Source organism: Anabas testudineus, chromosome 12 (genome assembly GCF_900324465.2).
Source record: "Anabas testudineus chromosome 12, fAnaTes1.2, whole genome shotgun sequence".
Lineage (NCBI taxonomy): Eukaryota > Metazoa > Chordata > Actinopteri > Anabantiformes > Anabantidae > Anabas > Anabas testudineus.
This window is the reverse complement of record NC_046621.1, coordinates 14,569,946-14,585,204: the sequence shown is the minus strand read 5'-3', so window position 1 is coordinate 14,585,204 and position 15,259 is coordinate 14,569,946. Positions and strand designations below refer to the sequence as shown.

Sequence of the window (15,259 nt, the reverse complement as noted above, 5' to 3'; positions counted from 1 at the left end):
GTGGAAACCAGAGTGGGCAGATCATATCAGGAACATGAGGCGCACGTACACACAAACGCACATACGCACACATCCTCCTTTGCATTGAGAGAATCACACATATGACTCACTTTTATAAGAGATGCAGGCGAAACTCAGCCAACAGGTGCAGAACTGGATCATTAGACTGATGATATGTTTGTATTTTTTCTTAATGATTCATTAACACAAGTGGTAAAACAAGCGTTCTGGACCCATTATTTAACTTCTCCTTTGCGTTCGAACAGCAGCCTTCTGTGCGCAAGCAGATTGCACCTGCCTTTCAAAGGTATTAAATTCAGACGCAATCCCAGCCAGGCTTGACAAATCACAGTGCATGTGTATTTGTATTTTCTCCTTTCTGTAATTTGCGCACTTAGCCTCCATTTGCATTTTTTGTGGGTGCTATCAAGTTTGCACATGATTTAGTTCATGGAGTGGTGATTGGGCAGAACAACAAGATACCCCAAAAAACACAGGTTCTGAGGGCTTTTTATTGTTTATTATTATTCACCCAAGTGATGGTGAGTACTATACCAGTCCACTACATAAATGTAATTATTAAATACAGATAAAGCTGATAATATTGAAACTGTGCTACCCCACACAAATTAAGTCCCAGTGGGAGGTACAGTAAGGTACAACATCCAGCAGTGCTCTGCTGGATGATGACCTCATTCTGTCTTGTTTCTAATATTTTCCACTCTACTGGTTGTCACTCCTTAAAGGTGTAAGGCGAGAGGTGATCCAGAGCCAGCAATCCACTGGATCTCTCCTGAGGGCAAACTGGTGTCTAACTCCTCCAGAACGCTGGTCTACACCAATGGGACTCTAGACATTCTCATCAGTACCGTGAAAGACACTGGCTCCTTCACCTGCATCTCCTCCAACCCTGCCGGTGAAGCCCACCAAACAGTAGACCTGGTTATTATAAAACTCCCCCACATCTCCAACAACACCAACAACATCCAGGAGCCTGATCCGGGCTCGTCGGACATTTCTACATCGACCCGCGGCGGGGCCAGCGGCAGCAACGTCACGGGTGATGTGAAGGGTGGGGTGGATAAGAGAGTGGTGACGGCTGAGGCAACGTCGTCGACTGCACTGATCAAGTTCAACTTCCAGAGGACTATTCCAGGCATTAGGATGTTCCAGATACAGTACAACGGCAGCCAGGACGACTCGCTGGTGTACAGGTAAGGCTGGCTGAATCACTATGTCACCGTGACATTCCTCACAGTGGTGTCAGACAGTTTACTCAATGGAAACTGAATCATGATATGACCAATGTGGAGGTAGAGAATTACCAAAGTCTGAGGTGCATAGATTAGATTACAGTAGATTAAATGAAACTTTAATGATCCTGTTGGAAAGTGTGATCACAGGAAAAAGAAAGAGAATGTAGAGAAAACTAGATACAGGAGAATAATGAATGTTATGTGCTACAAGGGCGTTATGAGGGCTCTACTAGGGCGCTACAAGGATGCTACAGGAGCTTCAGTGCTCCGATTCTGTGAAATAAATCTAGGTTACAGAAAAAGAAAATAAAAGCATATGCAAAATATAGAAAGACAGCGACTAACCAAGAAACCCTTATTGATCAAATATGTGAATTATTCAGGTTGGGTGAAATTTAAAAGACACGCATTGCATGACTTTTTTACGACAATCTGGAAAACATGAAGTGGTGATAAAGTAGGAGGTGATGATGAACATTGTTTACTACATTACAGCCGAGACGTATTGAGGAAAATATCAGGGCAAATTAGACCAACAGTGAGACGAAACTGGCATGGACAGACAAAATGGCAGACAAACAGAGACAGGAGAAAGTTCCCCATCCTCGGTCGAACCCGACAAAACAACGCAGCTCACTGCAGCCTGCCCAATCACCAGAATGGCCTTGACGGGGGGAGAGCTCTGTTAGTCTTTCTTGACTCTTGCCATTTGCTCAGGATTGCACAGATTAAATGGATCTCGCAGGGAAGGATTGTTATTTGAGCTAAATATTTACTCTGGTGAAATAGAGGATGGGGAATTAACAAACACGCAGAGCCTTTGTGGGAAAATCTGCCTCCTGCATTATCTGCCTTCCGTATTGCTGCTAATCCCCCATACATACTTCATCAGAAGCCATCGTCATCAAGAAGCAGGGGAGCATTGGGACTGACTATCAGGGTCGCGATGATGACAGTGCCCTAGGTTGTTATGAAATTCATCTCTGAAGACAGATTCTTTTACCACAAGCTACGAGTGTATTACTCTTGATTGTTTTAGTCTTTATCTCTAAGTGAATACACCAATATGTAATTAACAGATATAAATTGTATAAGCATCTGCTGATATTATCTGGCTTAGGTATTATTCTTAATCTCTGTACATAATTTATAATGCACTTAACCCCATTCAGAGGATGTGCCAATGAGAGACGGCGCCAATGGGATTTATAGCTGTCTGTCTTGTAAAGATAATGTCACGCTTTTCCCCCTCTCTCTCTCGCGCTCTCTCTCTCTCTCTCCCTCTTTCGCTCTTCCCTCTACTTAAATCCTTGCATTTGTTGGACTTTCATCCTACAAAAAGCCTGCTTTTATACTTCGAGCCAGAGACTTTAAAATAATCATTAAGTTTGAGAGCATGACAGGCACAAAACAAACAGCTTCCTGTGGGGGCACGGAGGAGGAGTGATTAGACAACCTTTCACCACCCACCCTAATAGTTCCTCTCTCTGTCATGCCGCTCAAAGCACGTCTGTTTTCTCGTCTTTTCATTATCCCGTCTTTCTCTGTCTCTCCCTTTCCTCTTCTTTTCCAATATTAAGCACAGAAGTCATTTGTGTGTCTCTTTCTCTTGTCTTTAGATAGCGGATTGATTTCCATTCAACACTTCTGCAGGCACAAAGCAGCAGCTCATTGATTCAGCTTTTTCATTAGTCAAACACAGAGCAGGGAAAGAAGAGGGATGGAGAGATAGAAAGACAACGGAGAAGTGGCACAAAGCAGAGAGTGGAAAACGTAGGGAGGAAAGGTGGCGAGAGTGTGGAGACAAACAAGGGAAGACTGATCCCATTGTCACCAGTGCACTTACTTTTCAGGTTCAATGAGGTTCTTATTGATTTGCTGCACACTGACATTTCTGCTGTTCACTCTCCACCTGCTCAACATAATGCTGTTGGGTGTAGGATGCATTATGTATGTTTCCTCCATACTGTATAAGTGTGCAACAGTTGGAATCTTTAGCAACACCCTGTATGTTGTATCTGTAATGTAACTTCTCGAGAAACTTGATTCTGTATCGATCCCTGCTGGAAAACCCCACCCACCACTCCTTCCTTATGGAGGTCAGGATCAGCTGCAAAAACAGCACTCCTGGAGCTGACGGGGGTTCAATGTCTCGCTCAAGGACATTTGAGACAGACAAATGTTTACTGGTGTCTTTACGCCAGCTCTCCTGCTTAAGTATTAGGTTTCTATTCTGGAGGCAGGACTGTTGTCCAGACGGTCACAGTAGAAAACCGCCTCAAAACAGCAAACTAACTGTGTTTCTCATTTAGTTTAAGACATAAATGATTAATTTATATAATATAATCAAGTTTTTGTGTCTATTATTAGATTAATATCTGGCTGAAATTAATAATGTTTATATGTTTATACAATTTGAAAAATGATACTGTCAGATGCAATAAAGATTTTAATTAAAATTTACAAAATGCATGTAGTATAAATTAAGCTAGTTTTAAGTGCACCACATGAGCTTTTTCAATTAATATAAGCTGTTGTTATTGGAGATTTGGTTGTGGACTTGGTTCGTGATTGGTTCACTAGTTTGTCTTGCGTCTGATTTTGGACCAATAATATCCTACTGTGGCACACTTCCTTTCTCAGTTGATTGGACAGTGTTTGTTTCAGACAGTGCACGCCTAACACCAGTTCAGGTTCAGGTGGCAGACACATACCAGCAGCCTGAAGTTAATGATGAGGGAAGACAGACAAAATTGTAATGAAAGGGCACGAGGAGAGCAGGACAGGGAACCAGAGTTGTTCAGAGAAATGCAACTTTTTGTTATTTCTACCTGGTACAAAGTAAAAAAATTAGATAAAGCAACTTTTTAGGCAAATTCAGTTTTGACAAATCACTTAGTGGTAATGAATAGCATGCCTGTAGATTTGAGTCAACTCTTGGGAAATAAAATGTGTGCTTTTGCACAGCAACAACTATCAATTTATAATAATATTATTATCTATGTTTTAGCATAATAGCAGTGAAGTGGTGCCACTTGAGAGTGGGAGGTTGGTTTCATGGCCAACTCTGGTGGACAAATGTTCAGACATGTCTGCAGATGTGGAGAAGCCATCGACCTGAATTTGTGTCAGTTTTAACAGATATTGAAATGATCTATTCCTGGTTAATCCACCCATCAGTTTTTTACCTGCTTACACAGGTTTAAGGTTTTGGTAAAATCTCAAAATTTGTAGCTTTTTTTCCCGTTTATCGCTGCTCGTCCAGCTTGGACGTATATTTTTCTCCTTCCTTTTGAAAGAAGAAAGAATAAGCCACTCACACAACCCTTATCTAAGCCTCAGCTTTTCACCCCCTATTTCAGGGTTAAATCAGAGGAAGGCTGATGCTGATGAAATAAAATGCTGACCTTTTACTCATAAGCTATTATGGCAGGGGCTGCACATGGAGGGCTTGGCCTTTACATCACACTGTTTTATTGAGCAATTCTCAGCTGTGTCATTGATAACAGTAAAATTCATCCCCAGCATCAACACCATCAACAATAAAACGGCCACAAATTAGAGCATGCTTTTATTCAGCGCCCTTTAATTACGGCTTTGAATGAAAAGAAGCTATGCTGGGATTATAGAAAGAATGAAAACACAAATTATAGAATGAATAGTTGTGTTGTATAGCCAATGAATTATCCAATAAAATATACACCCTCTTATATGACAAGATATATTACTGCTTTTCAGATAATAATAAGCCATTAAGAAGTTACCAGAATTTGGATTTAGTTTTGTCTTTACACAATTTAAAATTGAACCCCTTTTTCTTTTCTTTCTTTTTTTTATAAACTATCCTAATGTGAAACCTTTAGATTCCCATCAAGGATATAATAGTAGGACAGGTTATGCTGTATATATAAGATAATAAAGCAAAAGCAATTTGAAAGAATTTGATATTGGCCTCATGTGTAGTCTGTACATTTCTCTATATACTGAATGAAAAATTGTACCGTGGCTAATAAATGCTTGAATAAATCCCCTGCTATAAGGACCACGGTGACAATAGAAAAACTCAATTCACCCTGTACATGAACAAACTCAAATACTGCAAGGTTGGTGCTTCGTAAGGGATGAGCCAGTTGGAGCTATAACTAGGAGATGAAGCAAGCTGAGCTTTGAAAATGAATCAATAAGATCATTTGTGTTGTGTTTGCCAGGCATATATCCATACAAACAGGCCTTAATGTACAATGTAACTCAACCACCGCAGGCCTGCAGACATAAAGGCTTGAAACTACAGAATCTGCTGAATCGGAGACTTTCCTCTGACATTCACTAATACACACACACACACACACACACACACACACACACACACACAGTCCTCATCTGCTCTGTCTTTTGTTTTGTTTTGGTCTGTTTTTTTCCTCTATATTCTTTCAGCAGTTGTTTTCCACTCCAGCAGATCCATCGAGCTACAGGGGCTGGTTGCCATTTACCAAAAAAACTACACATCAAGCAAATTGTGTGGCAAGCTTTTTATGAGGCTACACAAGAGGGAGTGGGGGATGAATCCGGGCTTTAAAAAAAAAAAAGAAAGCTCTACTCTTCTTTCCCCTCTTGTTCTCAGTATTTTATCCTTGCCAGTGGTCCCTGTGGCATACAGTAAGCATAACACCTAGCTCAGCTGTGCTTAAGGCGTGAAAAGCATCCAGCTTTATCTCGCCATAATGTTCCAATTCTGACTTTATAGCACCATAAACATACTGCAGGCATAATGTAAGAGTATTATAGTTGTAAGTAGTCTATAGGGTTTTAAATGTGGACAAATAGTACAGAGGGAGGTACCAAAGCAGTAAGAGAAGGAGGAGTGGTAATAGGCCGCAAATGAACGAAGAACAGAAGGATCGAGAGGGACAGAGAACCCAGAGGTGATCTACAGGACTGTCTACAGGAGAGAAGCTGAAAGTAGGATATGAGCAGACACAAACTGAGGAAAATAGAAAAATGTTAAAGAAATTGAGAGGAAGGAAGGACTGAAAGACAAAAAAGGGGAAATATATGAGTAATTACATCTACAAAACGTACGTGAGATTAAAAAACAACAGACAAACAAGCAAATACAAAAGGATAACAGAACAAGCAAGAGTGAAGAGGCGGCAGAGAGAGTGAAATAAGCTAATCATGGCATTAAGCAGATATGTAGATGATTCAGCTAATCTACAATAATGGAGCTGAGCTAGGCAGATGGAGGTCTACACCCAGCTACAGATAGTGCTGAAACATCTTCCCTACATCTGGGACAGCGTTTGCAGCGCAGCACTTTGACATCTACTCGGGCGTGCGTGTTTGCACTAAGCTCAGCAGTAATGAGCTCTTGCTCAGTATGAATCTTACCTCCTTTTGTTTTCAATTAGAAATTGACGAAAGTCACTGTGGAGCCACGCTGGTGCGGTAACTATCATTCGAGAGAATAATTTACTGATTAGTTATTATGAATTTCATGCTTTAATTATGTGCCTGATTTACTATAATGGTCATTGGTCTCATCAAAGGTGTTTAAAAAAATACTCATTACTAAATCACGCAGATGGTATGAAGCCCATATCTGTTCTTGTCAGTTCATACATGGCTTATAAGGTCTCCACATGCCAGGGAAATGCATTTGTATTAAAATAAAGTTATAACTCTGACTAAAGATACAAAACTGGCACCTCACCTTGAAAGATATAAGTATGAATAAAAGTGCAATCACTGGTAATCCTCCAGCTAACCTGCTAATATTTCTTTCTTTCGGAAGGTGCGAGCTGTTTGTCTGTGTCTGACACTGAAAAAGGGTTTAATGAATAAAAATGGAAGGGAAAGTGTTAGCCAAGCTCACCTGGCCCCGGTCCCCCTCTGTCTACAAGCTGTGTGGGTGCTTGTTAACCATTAGCTCTGGCATCAGGGCCATTATGGCAGATAAGAAGCCAGTTTCTACGCTGTTTTCTGTCTGCCTTAGAGACTCAGGTCTATTAGCATGGCACTGTGCCATCTGCTGTGTAAGCCACATTAGTTTGGGGTCACCAGGAGGAGAACTACCATTAATCCTCCTTACGTTGGGCTTAGAAACCAGTTATTCCTAACTGGTTTGAGTGTACCCGCGCTTTGGAGAGATTTCGTATAAGATTTTATGGTAATTGGCTTGGTGATGTGTGAATAAGAAAGTGAACATCAAAAAGGAAAACTTAAAATGAACGCATTGTTTAATGTTTGTATTATATAAAACCAAAAAACAAACATGTGGGAGTAAGTGCAGTGCAAAGAAAAGTTTTTGAAAACCCATACAGTAACTGCTTTTACATGCTATTTTGTTGGCTTATCCACCAAAGTTTCCCACTTTTTAGGCTATTTAATTTAGACTAGCTTGCATTGCAGTAGCATGGGAGGCTTTAGCCAGAAGCACTGAATACCATTTTCTGAAATAATTGGACAACCTACTTTTAGATATATGTGACCCACATTCTGGTCCCTTTCCTGTTTGAGCAACACTACTGTGCAATTTTACTTTAGTTTATTTTATTTATTTTATTTTTTCCTTCTCAGATATTTCTAATAGTGGGTGTATCAGTAGTGCAGTGCAGCTGTCCAGTAATATCAGAGATGAAGTGCATGGTGTTTATGTTGCTATGGACAAAACCCAAATTTATACACTGATCAGATGTTCTTCCAAGCACTTAAGGGTGATATTCAAAGCATATTATTGACCTTGGAAACATTAACTGAAGAAGCGATCCTACCACGAGTTCAATTAAGGAGCCTTCCTGGACCTTTTGAGCACATTAAAAGATATTTGCCAGCAGCTAGAATTTGTCTAGCTGTCACAGAATTCTATGTGATTGAAATCATGATTAAAAACTGCCTTCAAAAATCCTATCCAGTATCAGCAGAATAACACATTTCCTACTGATACAGTACTTACTCTACTGTGACTACTGCTCTGGCATGTAAATAAAACAACAGCGTCAGCTGCCACTTCATGCTTTGGGATAGGGACACTATTTTTTTGAGCTTTTATTTTTTACTAAAGACTAAAGAGAAAACATGCTGCAGCACACCTGGTGGAATCACAAGCAATGACCAGAGAGGCAGCAATCAGCTCCAAAATAATCCAAAAGTAACAAAATCCAAAAAATACTTCAATGCAGATCACAGGAAACATTATGAAATACAAAGCAATATCCCCCTGCAGTAACATGCAACTACTAATGAGCTAGCCCAGAGAAATGAATATCATATATTAACAGTGGACGTTGTTCACCCAGTGTGTCACATATGATCTGAGCAGGCTCTGCTGCTTGGGGAGCAAATGACTGAAGATCACAACTGAGCTATAAGAAGCCCTGACCCTGCATCGCAGTGGCTCAGCACGACCTGGAAGCTCTGGTCGTGCGTGTTGAATCACAGCCACAAATGCCTTTCTTCCCCTTTTGGAAATAATGCGTGTTTGTGGCCTGTAGGCTTTGTCCAATATTTAATCAAGTGAAATGGCCTGAAATAGAACAATCTGGTATCATTGTTCACTGTTCTTTGCATGGAGGCTATCATTTGTCTTGAGACAAAAAGCTGAGAGCGACTAATGGAGATCACATTGGCCTCCTGGCTTTGTCCCGGCTGGAGTGAGGAAAGCTAGAGTTGATTAACAGACTCACACAAACACACACGCATGCTCACATCCGTGCACATGCGAACACAGGAACTGTTGGGGTTTTACCAGCATGCAGTGCTGTATCAGTGATGGAAGTTGGCAGAAGGCCAGACACGATGACAGCCACTGGGAAGAGGAGGCTGCCATGGGAGGAGTAGATTACATTAATGAAACACACACACACACGTGTATATACTGCTGCAGACACATATAAAGATAAGTACACAAATGTATACTCTTACAAAAGCATGCACACAGATGACACCCAGAAACACACACAAACACGCATACACACGCGCCCTAGGCTGAGGGCTTGGCAGAGTAGAGTAGATAGATTAGTGTAATAGTCTCGGCCAAGGCAATCATCTGCCCACTGTAGGGCTTCAGATACTGGCAGCAAGATCCAGCTCAGACACAAAGAAATTAGCCACAATGAATGAGTCAGTTTGGATGAGTTCACAATGCTAACAACAAAGTCAAGAAAGGAAACCCACTGACTTGTATGAAAATGCATTTTGTGAACACAGCATGCAGTGGAACAGGGTCCAAATGGACCACATATGTTGTCAATATCTCGATTGTTCCTTGTATGTATGAATTATAAATGGTGACAGGTTGGTTTACACGTCAATAATGAAAGCAGACAGTGCAATGCAAGTTACATTTGCTTCTGTAGACAGAAATGCTGCCATATTGGAGAGATGCCCCCCCTCTTTAAGGCACGTTTGCCTATTTACAGTGCACTTTTAAATGCCAGACGTTCCAGTGTGCTATTTACTCAGGTAACCGGCACCCTGGCTTTAGCGGCGTGAACTTAATTGTGAGGTACAACAAGCACATCAGATACACGTCGCCTTGTGTAGCTGTGCAGCAGGAAGGGACTACTGCATAGAGTTGGAGTAAGACTGGGGTCTGGTTAATAGTTGGCTCATGTCACCAAATAACTCATCACATTTATTTACTGCCTTAATACAACTACTTCCACATCAAAGCGAAGTCTCCCCACTTCCCCAGCATAGTGTTGTGTCTGATCACTTAAACACGTTTAAACAAAGCCAAATAGATCAGTGGTCATTAACACACTGAACACAACATGTGACAATTCTGCTTGACTTCAAGTCATGTCATAAATGCTGTTTCTCCTCACCTTGGCGCTGTAAAGCATTCATCGATTTGTGTGTTTTTGGTCTGACGTGTTTCACAAGGGAGGTCAAGAGTTATTTTTTTAAGAAGTGGAAGCGGAAATGAGGTGGGAAAGGTGCCTGTTGTGAGAGATGTGTTAATGATTTGTATAATGGCTGGGGTTAGTGTGGATGCAGTAGTTTGAAGGAGAGTGGAAGGGATAGGATCAAGAAAACTAGTGGTAAGATGGTTTCAGAGGAGGAGGTTAGATGCATCATCCTCTGTCAAACAAGGTGAACGTTGTGCTGTTAGATGAGCTTGGTCGTCTCTGTTCAAAGAAAAGAACTGGGTGTCAAAGAGTCACCTTCTCTGACACCCTCCTTCTCTTTTCAGTCGCGGTGTGTTTTATGTTGTAACTCTGGCTTTACGATATTGTCATATGATACCAGTACAATATAACAGGGGGATCAATCTGTGCAGCCACAGACACTCTCCAGATAATGGAAAGGACTTTGTCTGCCAGGGATTTTGGTTTTGCTCTTTTTTTTTTTTTTCCTCATAGGTGTTACAGCATCACTTGAAGTTGGATAGAGTAGATTGGATATTCATAACACATCAACATTAGGACCACCACAGATGCTACAAACCAGACCAAACCATGGTCAAGCTGTGTGATACCAGCTGGTATTGCCATAAAACTAGAGGCCTTGATGATGTTTTGTTTGCTTGTTTGTTTTTTTTGTACATGTATCACCCATTTGCCTGTTTTAGTACTGTCGTTTTAAATGGTGATAAAGATTTCAACAGAAGACATTTTGTGTTTGTGCCCATGCGTGGTCCTCTGCTTTCCACTTCATATTATTGTGGATGCTGTGCTTTTTCTTTACATCTTGTAATTCTAAAGCTGTAATTCTTAAGCTTAGATGTGATGGACGTCAAACACATCACGATCTTTCACTCTAGATCATGTTTTATGACGAATTAATGCAGAAAACCATGAAATTCCAAAAGGTGCACATATTTTTTCTTGCCACAGTATGCAGTATAAATGCATTTTCTGAAGACGTGCACCATTAATGTGTTGGTAAACAGTGGTGTCTGTTTGAGTGCTTGACAGTGTGGGGGCTGAAAAAGAAAAGCAAAGGATGAACCCTAAATGTGCAGGCCATGCACACTTTACTTTTTATTAAGAGGTGTTAATGCTTTGCTAGCTAATGTGACACACAACCACGCACACACACACAAGCACTGCAGCAATAATGGGGAAATGAATCTGTGTTAAGTATGTATATACAAATATAGCTGCTTGTATCTGAGCTTGTAGGTGCCAGTGACATTAGCTGCAGTCATTAACCTGCACACTCGAATGTCACTTTATTTGTCCCCACATAGAAATATTGATATTGCGAGTGTGTGTGTGTGTGTGTGTGTGGCCAAGGTTCACCACCATAGCGATAAAAACATCAGGAGAAGCATAGGAGAGAACACTTATGGTCAGTCATCGTTGAGATGGTCTTATTAGTATTCATGGGGTCATATAGATGCTCTTGCTCTTTCTCGCTCTCTCTCACACACACTCACACACACTCTTACAGCCTTGTTGTGTTCCACTGAGGGCACACTAATGACCACCTACTAAAGTCATTACCCATCTCTTAATACTTACCATTAAACCTTAACATATCTCCTAACCTACACTCACCTCCAACTTTCAACCAGATGCTTAACCTGGCCAAAATGGCCCTCTGCTCCTCTTAGAGCACGCAAGGCCACGAGTTGTGAACTAGCTGCCCTCTTTGGTTTTAATGAGGAATTCCATTAGCATTTTAATAAGGAAGTCCAGGAAAGCTGACAAGTCATTTTTAAACTAGAAGACACTGAAGGACAGAAAAAAAAAAATCCTGTCACAGCGTGACAAGTTTTCAGTGAACAATAACTGTCTTTAAATGAGAGCAGAGAAAAGTATGTTTGTATTTGTTGGGGAAAAAAAAAAACATCTGATTTAAAGCTCTTTCCATTTTATATTTCATTTTGAACCAAAGGTTTTCTTCTTATTATTATACTTTTATATTAAGAACTAGAGAAATGAATGATAGTGACCTCTGAAACTGGGAGAATTAATATTCGTATTTCCTGTCTCCCCCTCCCCCTGTCCCTGTCCACAGAATGATCCCCCCATCCAGCAAGAACTTCCTGGTCAACAACCTGGCGGCAGGGACCCAGTACGACCTCTGTGTGCTGGCCATCTACGATGATGTCATCACCTCTCTGACAGCAACACGTGTGGTGGGCTGTGTGCAGTTCACCACCGAGTCAGAGTACATGAGGTGTCATTTTATGCAGTCGCAGTTCCTCGGTGGGACTATGATCATCATCATTGGAGGGATAATAGTGGCCTCAGTGCTTGTTTTCATCATCATCCTGATGATACGGTACAAGGTGGGTACCTGTGTCTCTCTGTAATCCTTTGTATTTCCTTTGACTCTGCATATTTTTCTACACCTGAAATTATGAAGAAGGTCAAATAAACAGGAAACGGTTCAGTTACATTAATTATATGGCATGCAAAGGGTAACAAAGACAAAATACCTGTGGACACAAACAAATGATGGACATTTGACTTATTGCTCATCTCCTGCATGAATGTTTTGAGATACAGGAATCAAGATCTCCGTTACCAAACGTTGCCCTGTTCTGTTCAGACGTTCGCACAGAACTCTGTTTTTGTCAGACTCCTGTGCAAACAACAAAAATATTCGAGACAACTGCGTGTGACACGGTTTAAATAACGTTCCTGAAGATTTGTGACAACAGTGTTTAACAAACATTACGCCCACGGCTTACTGTGAAACTTAAATCCCAAAGTCCCAAGAAAAAAATCTCATATTTTTACGAGTAGATGTTTTAAGTCTTAGTAAAGAAAGATGTAAAAGAAAATGTGGAACTTTTTGAGAGAGTAGAACAAGAGCATCATTATTTATTAATGTCTGCATATAACGTTGTGACTTGCAGTTATGAGTTATTATTTATTTATTATTTATAGTTTGTAATTTAGACTGACAGGACCATTTTCATTCTATTTTTTGTATAGGTCGTTTATTTAAAAGACAGTTTGCAGCTGAGAAACAAATAAATATTAATTTAATTCATATTGTGATATTTTTTTCTCAGGTGTGTAACTCTGGTGAGGGTGGTAAAGGCGTTTCACTCTCAATGACCAATGTTCACTCACAGACCAACGGGCAGCAGTCTCAGGGGTGCAGTGTGACTCCCAGCACCTCAAAACATGGCTCGATCCCATTAGACGACCTCTCAGGTGGCACGAAGAAAAGGAGCGGAGCAGCAGCAGCAGGAGGAGGAGGTGTAGGATGCAAGGATACGATGACTCAGTTGTCTGAGTCTTCCCTGCCTGATTGCTCAACGGCTACAACGGTTCTCGGTCAAACTTGGGTGGGAAGAGGCCCAACAGGAGCCGAGGAGCGGGAGAAAGTGGGTGAGGAGAGAGCTCAAGCTGGCGTCTCGTCGCCGACCGCCACTGGCGGATCACTGTCCAAGCCAAAGCGGAAACCTGCTCCGAGTAAGCCAGGTTCCGTTTGCTCAAACACCTCGGCCACGTGCGAAAACTTCCCTGCATCCGCCTCCCCCCGCCCTCCGTCCTCATGCTCCTCCACCGCTTCCTCCGCCCTCCTCCCTTCTTCCACCCCTCTGGAAAACCTCAACACCAACCGCAACAACTCCACCTCTCTCAACCAAACTCCGCCTCCTTTCGTCCCATCTGCTTTCTCCAGCCCCCTCGCCACGCCGAGCCCCGTCCCCTCCATCCGATTCAGAGAGACGCCCATCCTGCGCCGGGCTCCTCGCGCCTCCTCCTCCTCCTCCGCCAAGTACCAGACTCTTCCTGTAGAAGAGGGTGGGAGGAGCAGGGCGAGGAGGAGGTACTCGCTCAGCGAAGGAGGCTCTAAGACTTACTCGGCCCAGCAGGGAGCAGGAGGAGGAGCGCCAAAGTTAGGGCGCATAATGCGGAACAAAAGGAGCCAATCAATGAGCGGGATGCTGCTCCATAAAGACGGTGATGGAGACTCGGACAAAGGGCAGTGTGATTCAGACTGGATCTTAGAAAGCACGGTTTGAACTGGAACGAGACATAAAAGAAACTGGTTTATTCATTATTGTTTATGTTTTGTATGTCTGAGACTGTGTGTGATAGTGTGTGTGTGAGTGTGTGTTTGTGAGTGTGTGTGTGTGTGTGAGAGCATTTGTGACATGTTTTTGCCGTTTAGAATGTGTTTCTGGTTTGTATGCTTGTTGATGTTAGTTGTCGCTGAATGCTTAACTGTGTGTGTGTGTGTGTGTGTGTGTGTTCTGTGTGTTCTACTGTTTTTCCAACCATGTTTTTTTTTACATTTAATTTTTCAAAACCTTTTTCTCAGTTTACAGTTTTTCCACTTCGACGGTATCTGTTTTACAGCCGGTCATTCAGCGGGTGGAGGAATTGCCTTGTCTCGTAGCGTCCTCGAGTGGTCTCGTCGGTTCCACTTTATAGCACAAAAGAAAACAAGACAACTGGCTCGCCACGTCATTTCCTGATTCACACTCACCGTATCTGAAAATACCACAAAAAGGGAGTTATTACAGGAAAAAAGTGGATGAATTATTAAAAAAAAAAAAAAAAACCACCATACAGAAACTGAAAAGCACACCACTGTTAACGTTCACATGCCCACAGTAGGTCTGCGTCCATAACCGGGGCAAGAGAATAGCAGTCTGTGCCTTCTTTTGCAGTAACAGTCCTTCTGACAGATGATATTAGCAGACTTTGGACTCCGCTACAGCTCCATGACTGAGGGATTGGGACGGAGTGGGGGCAAACAAAGGAAGAGAGAGAGATTTCACACATAGCCTTTCTTACCTACTGAGGAGTACAGACGCTTTGTTGACATGTAGACAGACGCAAACTGGGACAAAAGCAACAAACAGATTAAAGATTTTAATGGACCTCTTATGAAATTAATATTTTTTAAGGGAAGAATAAACAAAAACATAAAAACCTTGTGAGCTTTACACTGACATGGGTTTACTATGGCCAGTGTTGGATCACGAGCTCCTGGACAACTTCTGTACAGAAAAAGACAACATGTACTGTGTTGTTATGTTGTGTAAAATAAAAAGGGATAAAATGAAACCTAGAACTGTCGAAAGTGTG

The 15,259-nt window shown here is 41.7% G+C and overlaps 1 protein-coding gene across 1 annotated transcript in view; it reads left to right on the top strand.

Annotated features, from left to right (window-relative positions):
• Nucleotides 1-14,299, top strand: part of lrfn5a (leucine rich repeat and fibronectin type III domain containing 5a) — a 78,269-nt gene extending 63,970 nt beyond the window's left edge. Inside the window, exons 8-10 of the mRNA XM_026355700.1 lie at nucleotides 747-1,214; nucleotides 12,222-12,495; nucleotides 13,228-14,299. Coding sequence (XP_026211485.1) covers nucleotides 747-1,214; nucleotides 12,222-12,495; nucleotides 13,228-14,187 — 1,702 coding nt within the window. The 3' untranslated portion in view covers nucleotides 14,188-14,299. The remainder of the gene's footprint in view (nucleotides 1-746; nucleotides 1,215-12,221; nucleotides 12,496-13,227) is intronic.
• Nucleotides 14,300-15,259: the final 960 nt, after the last annotated feature.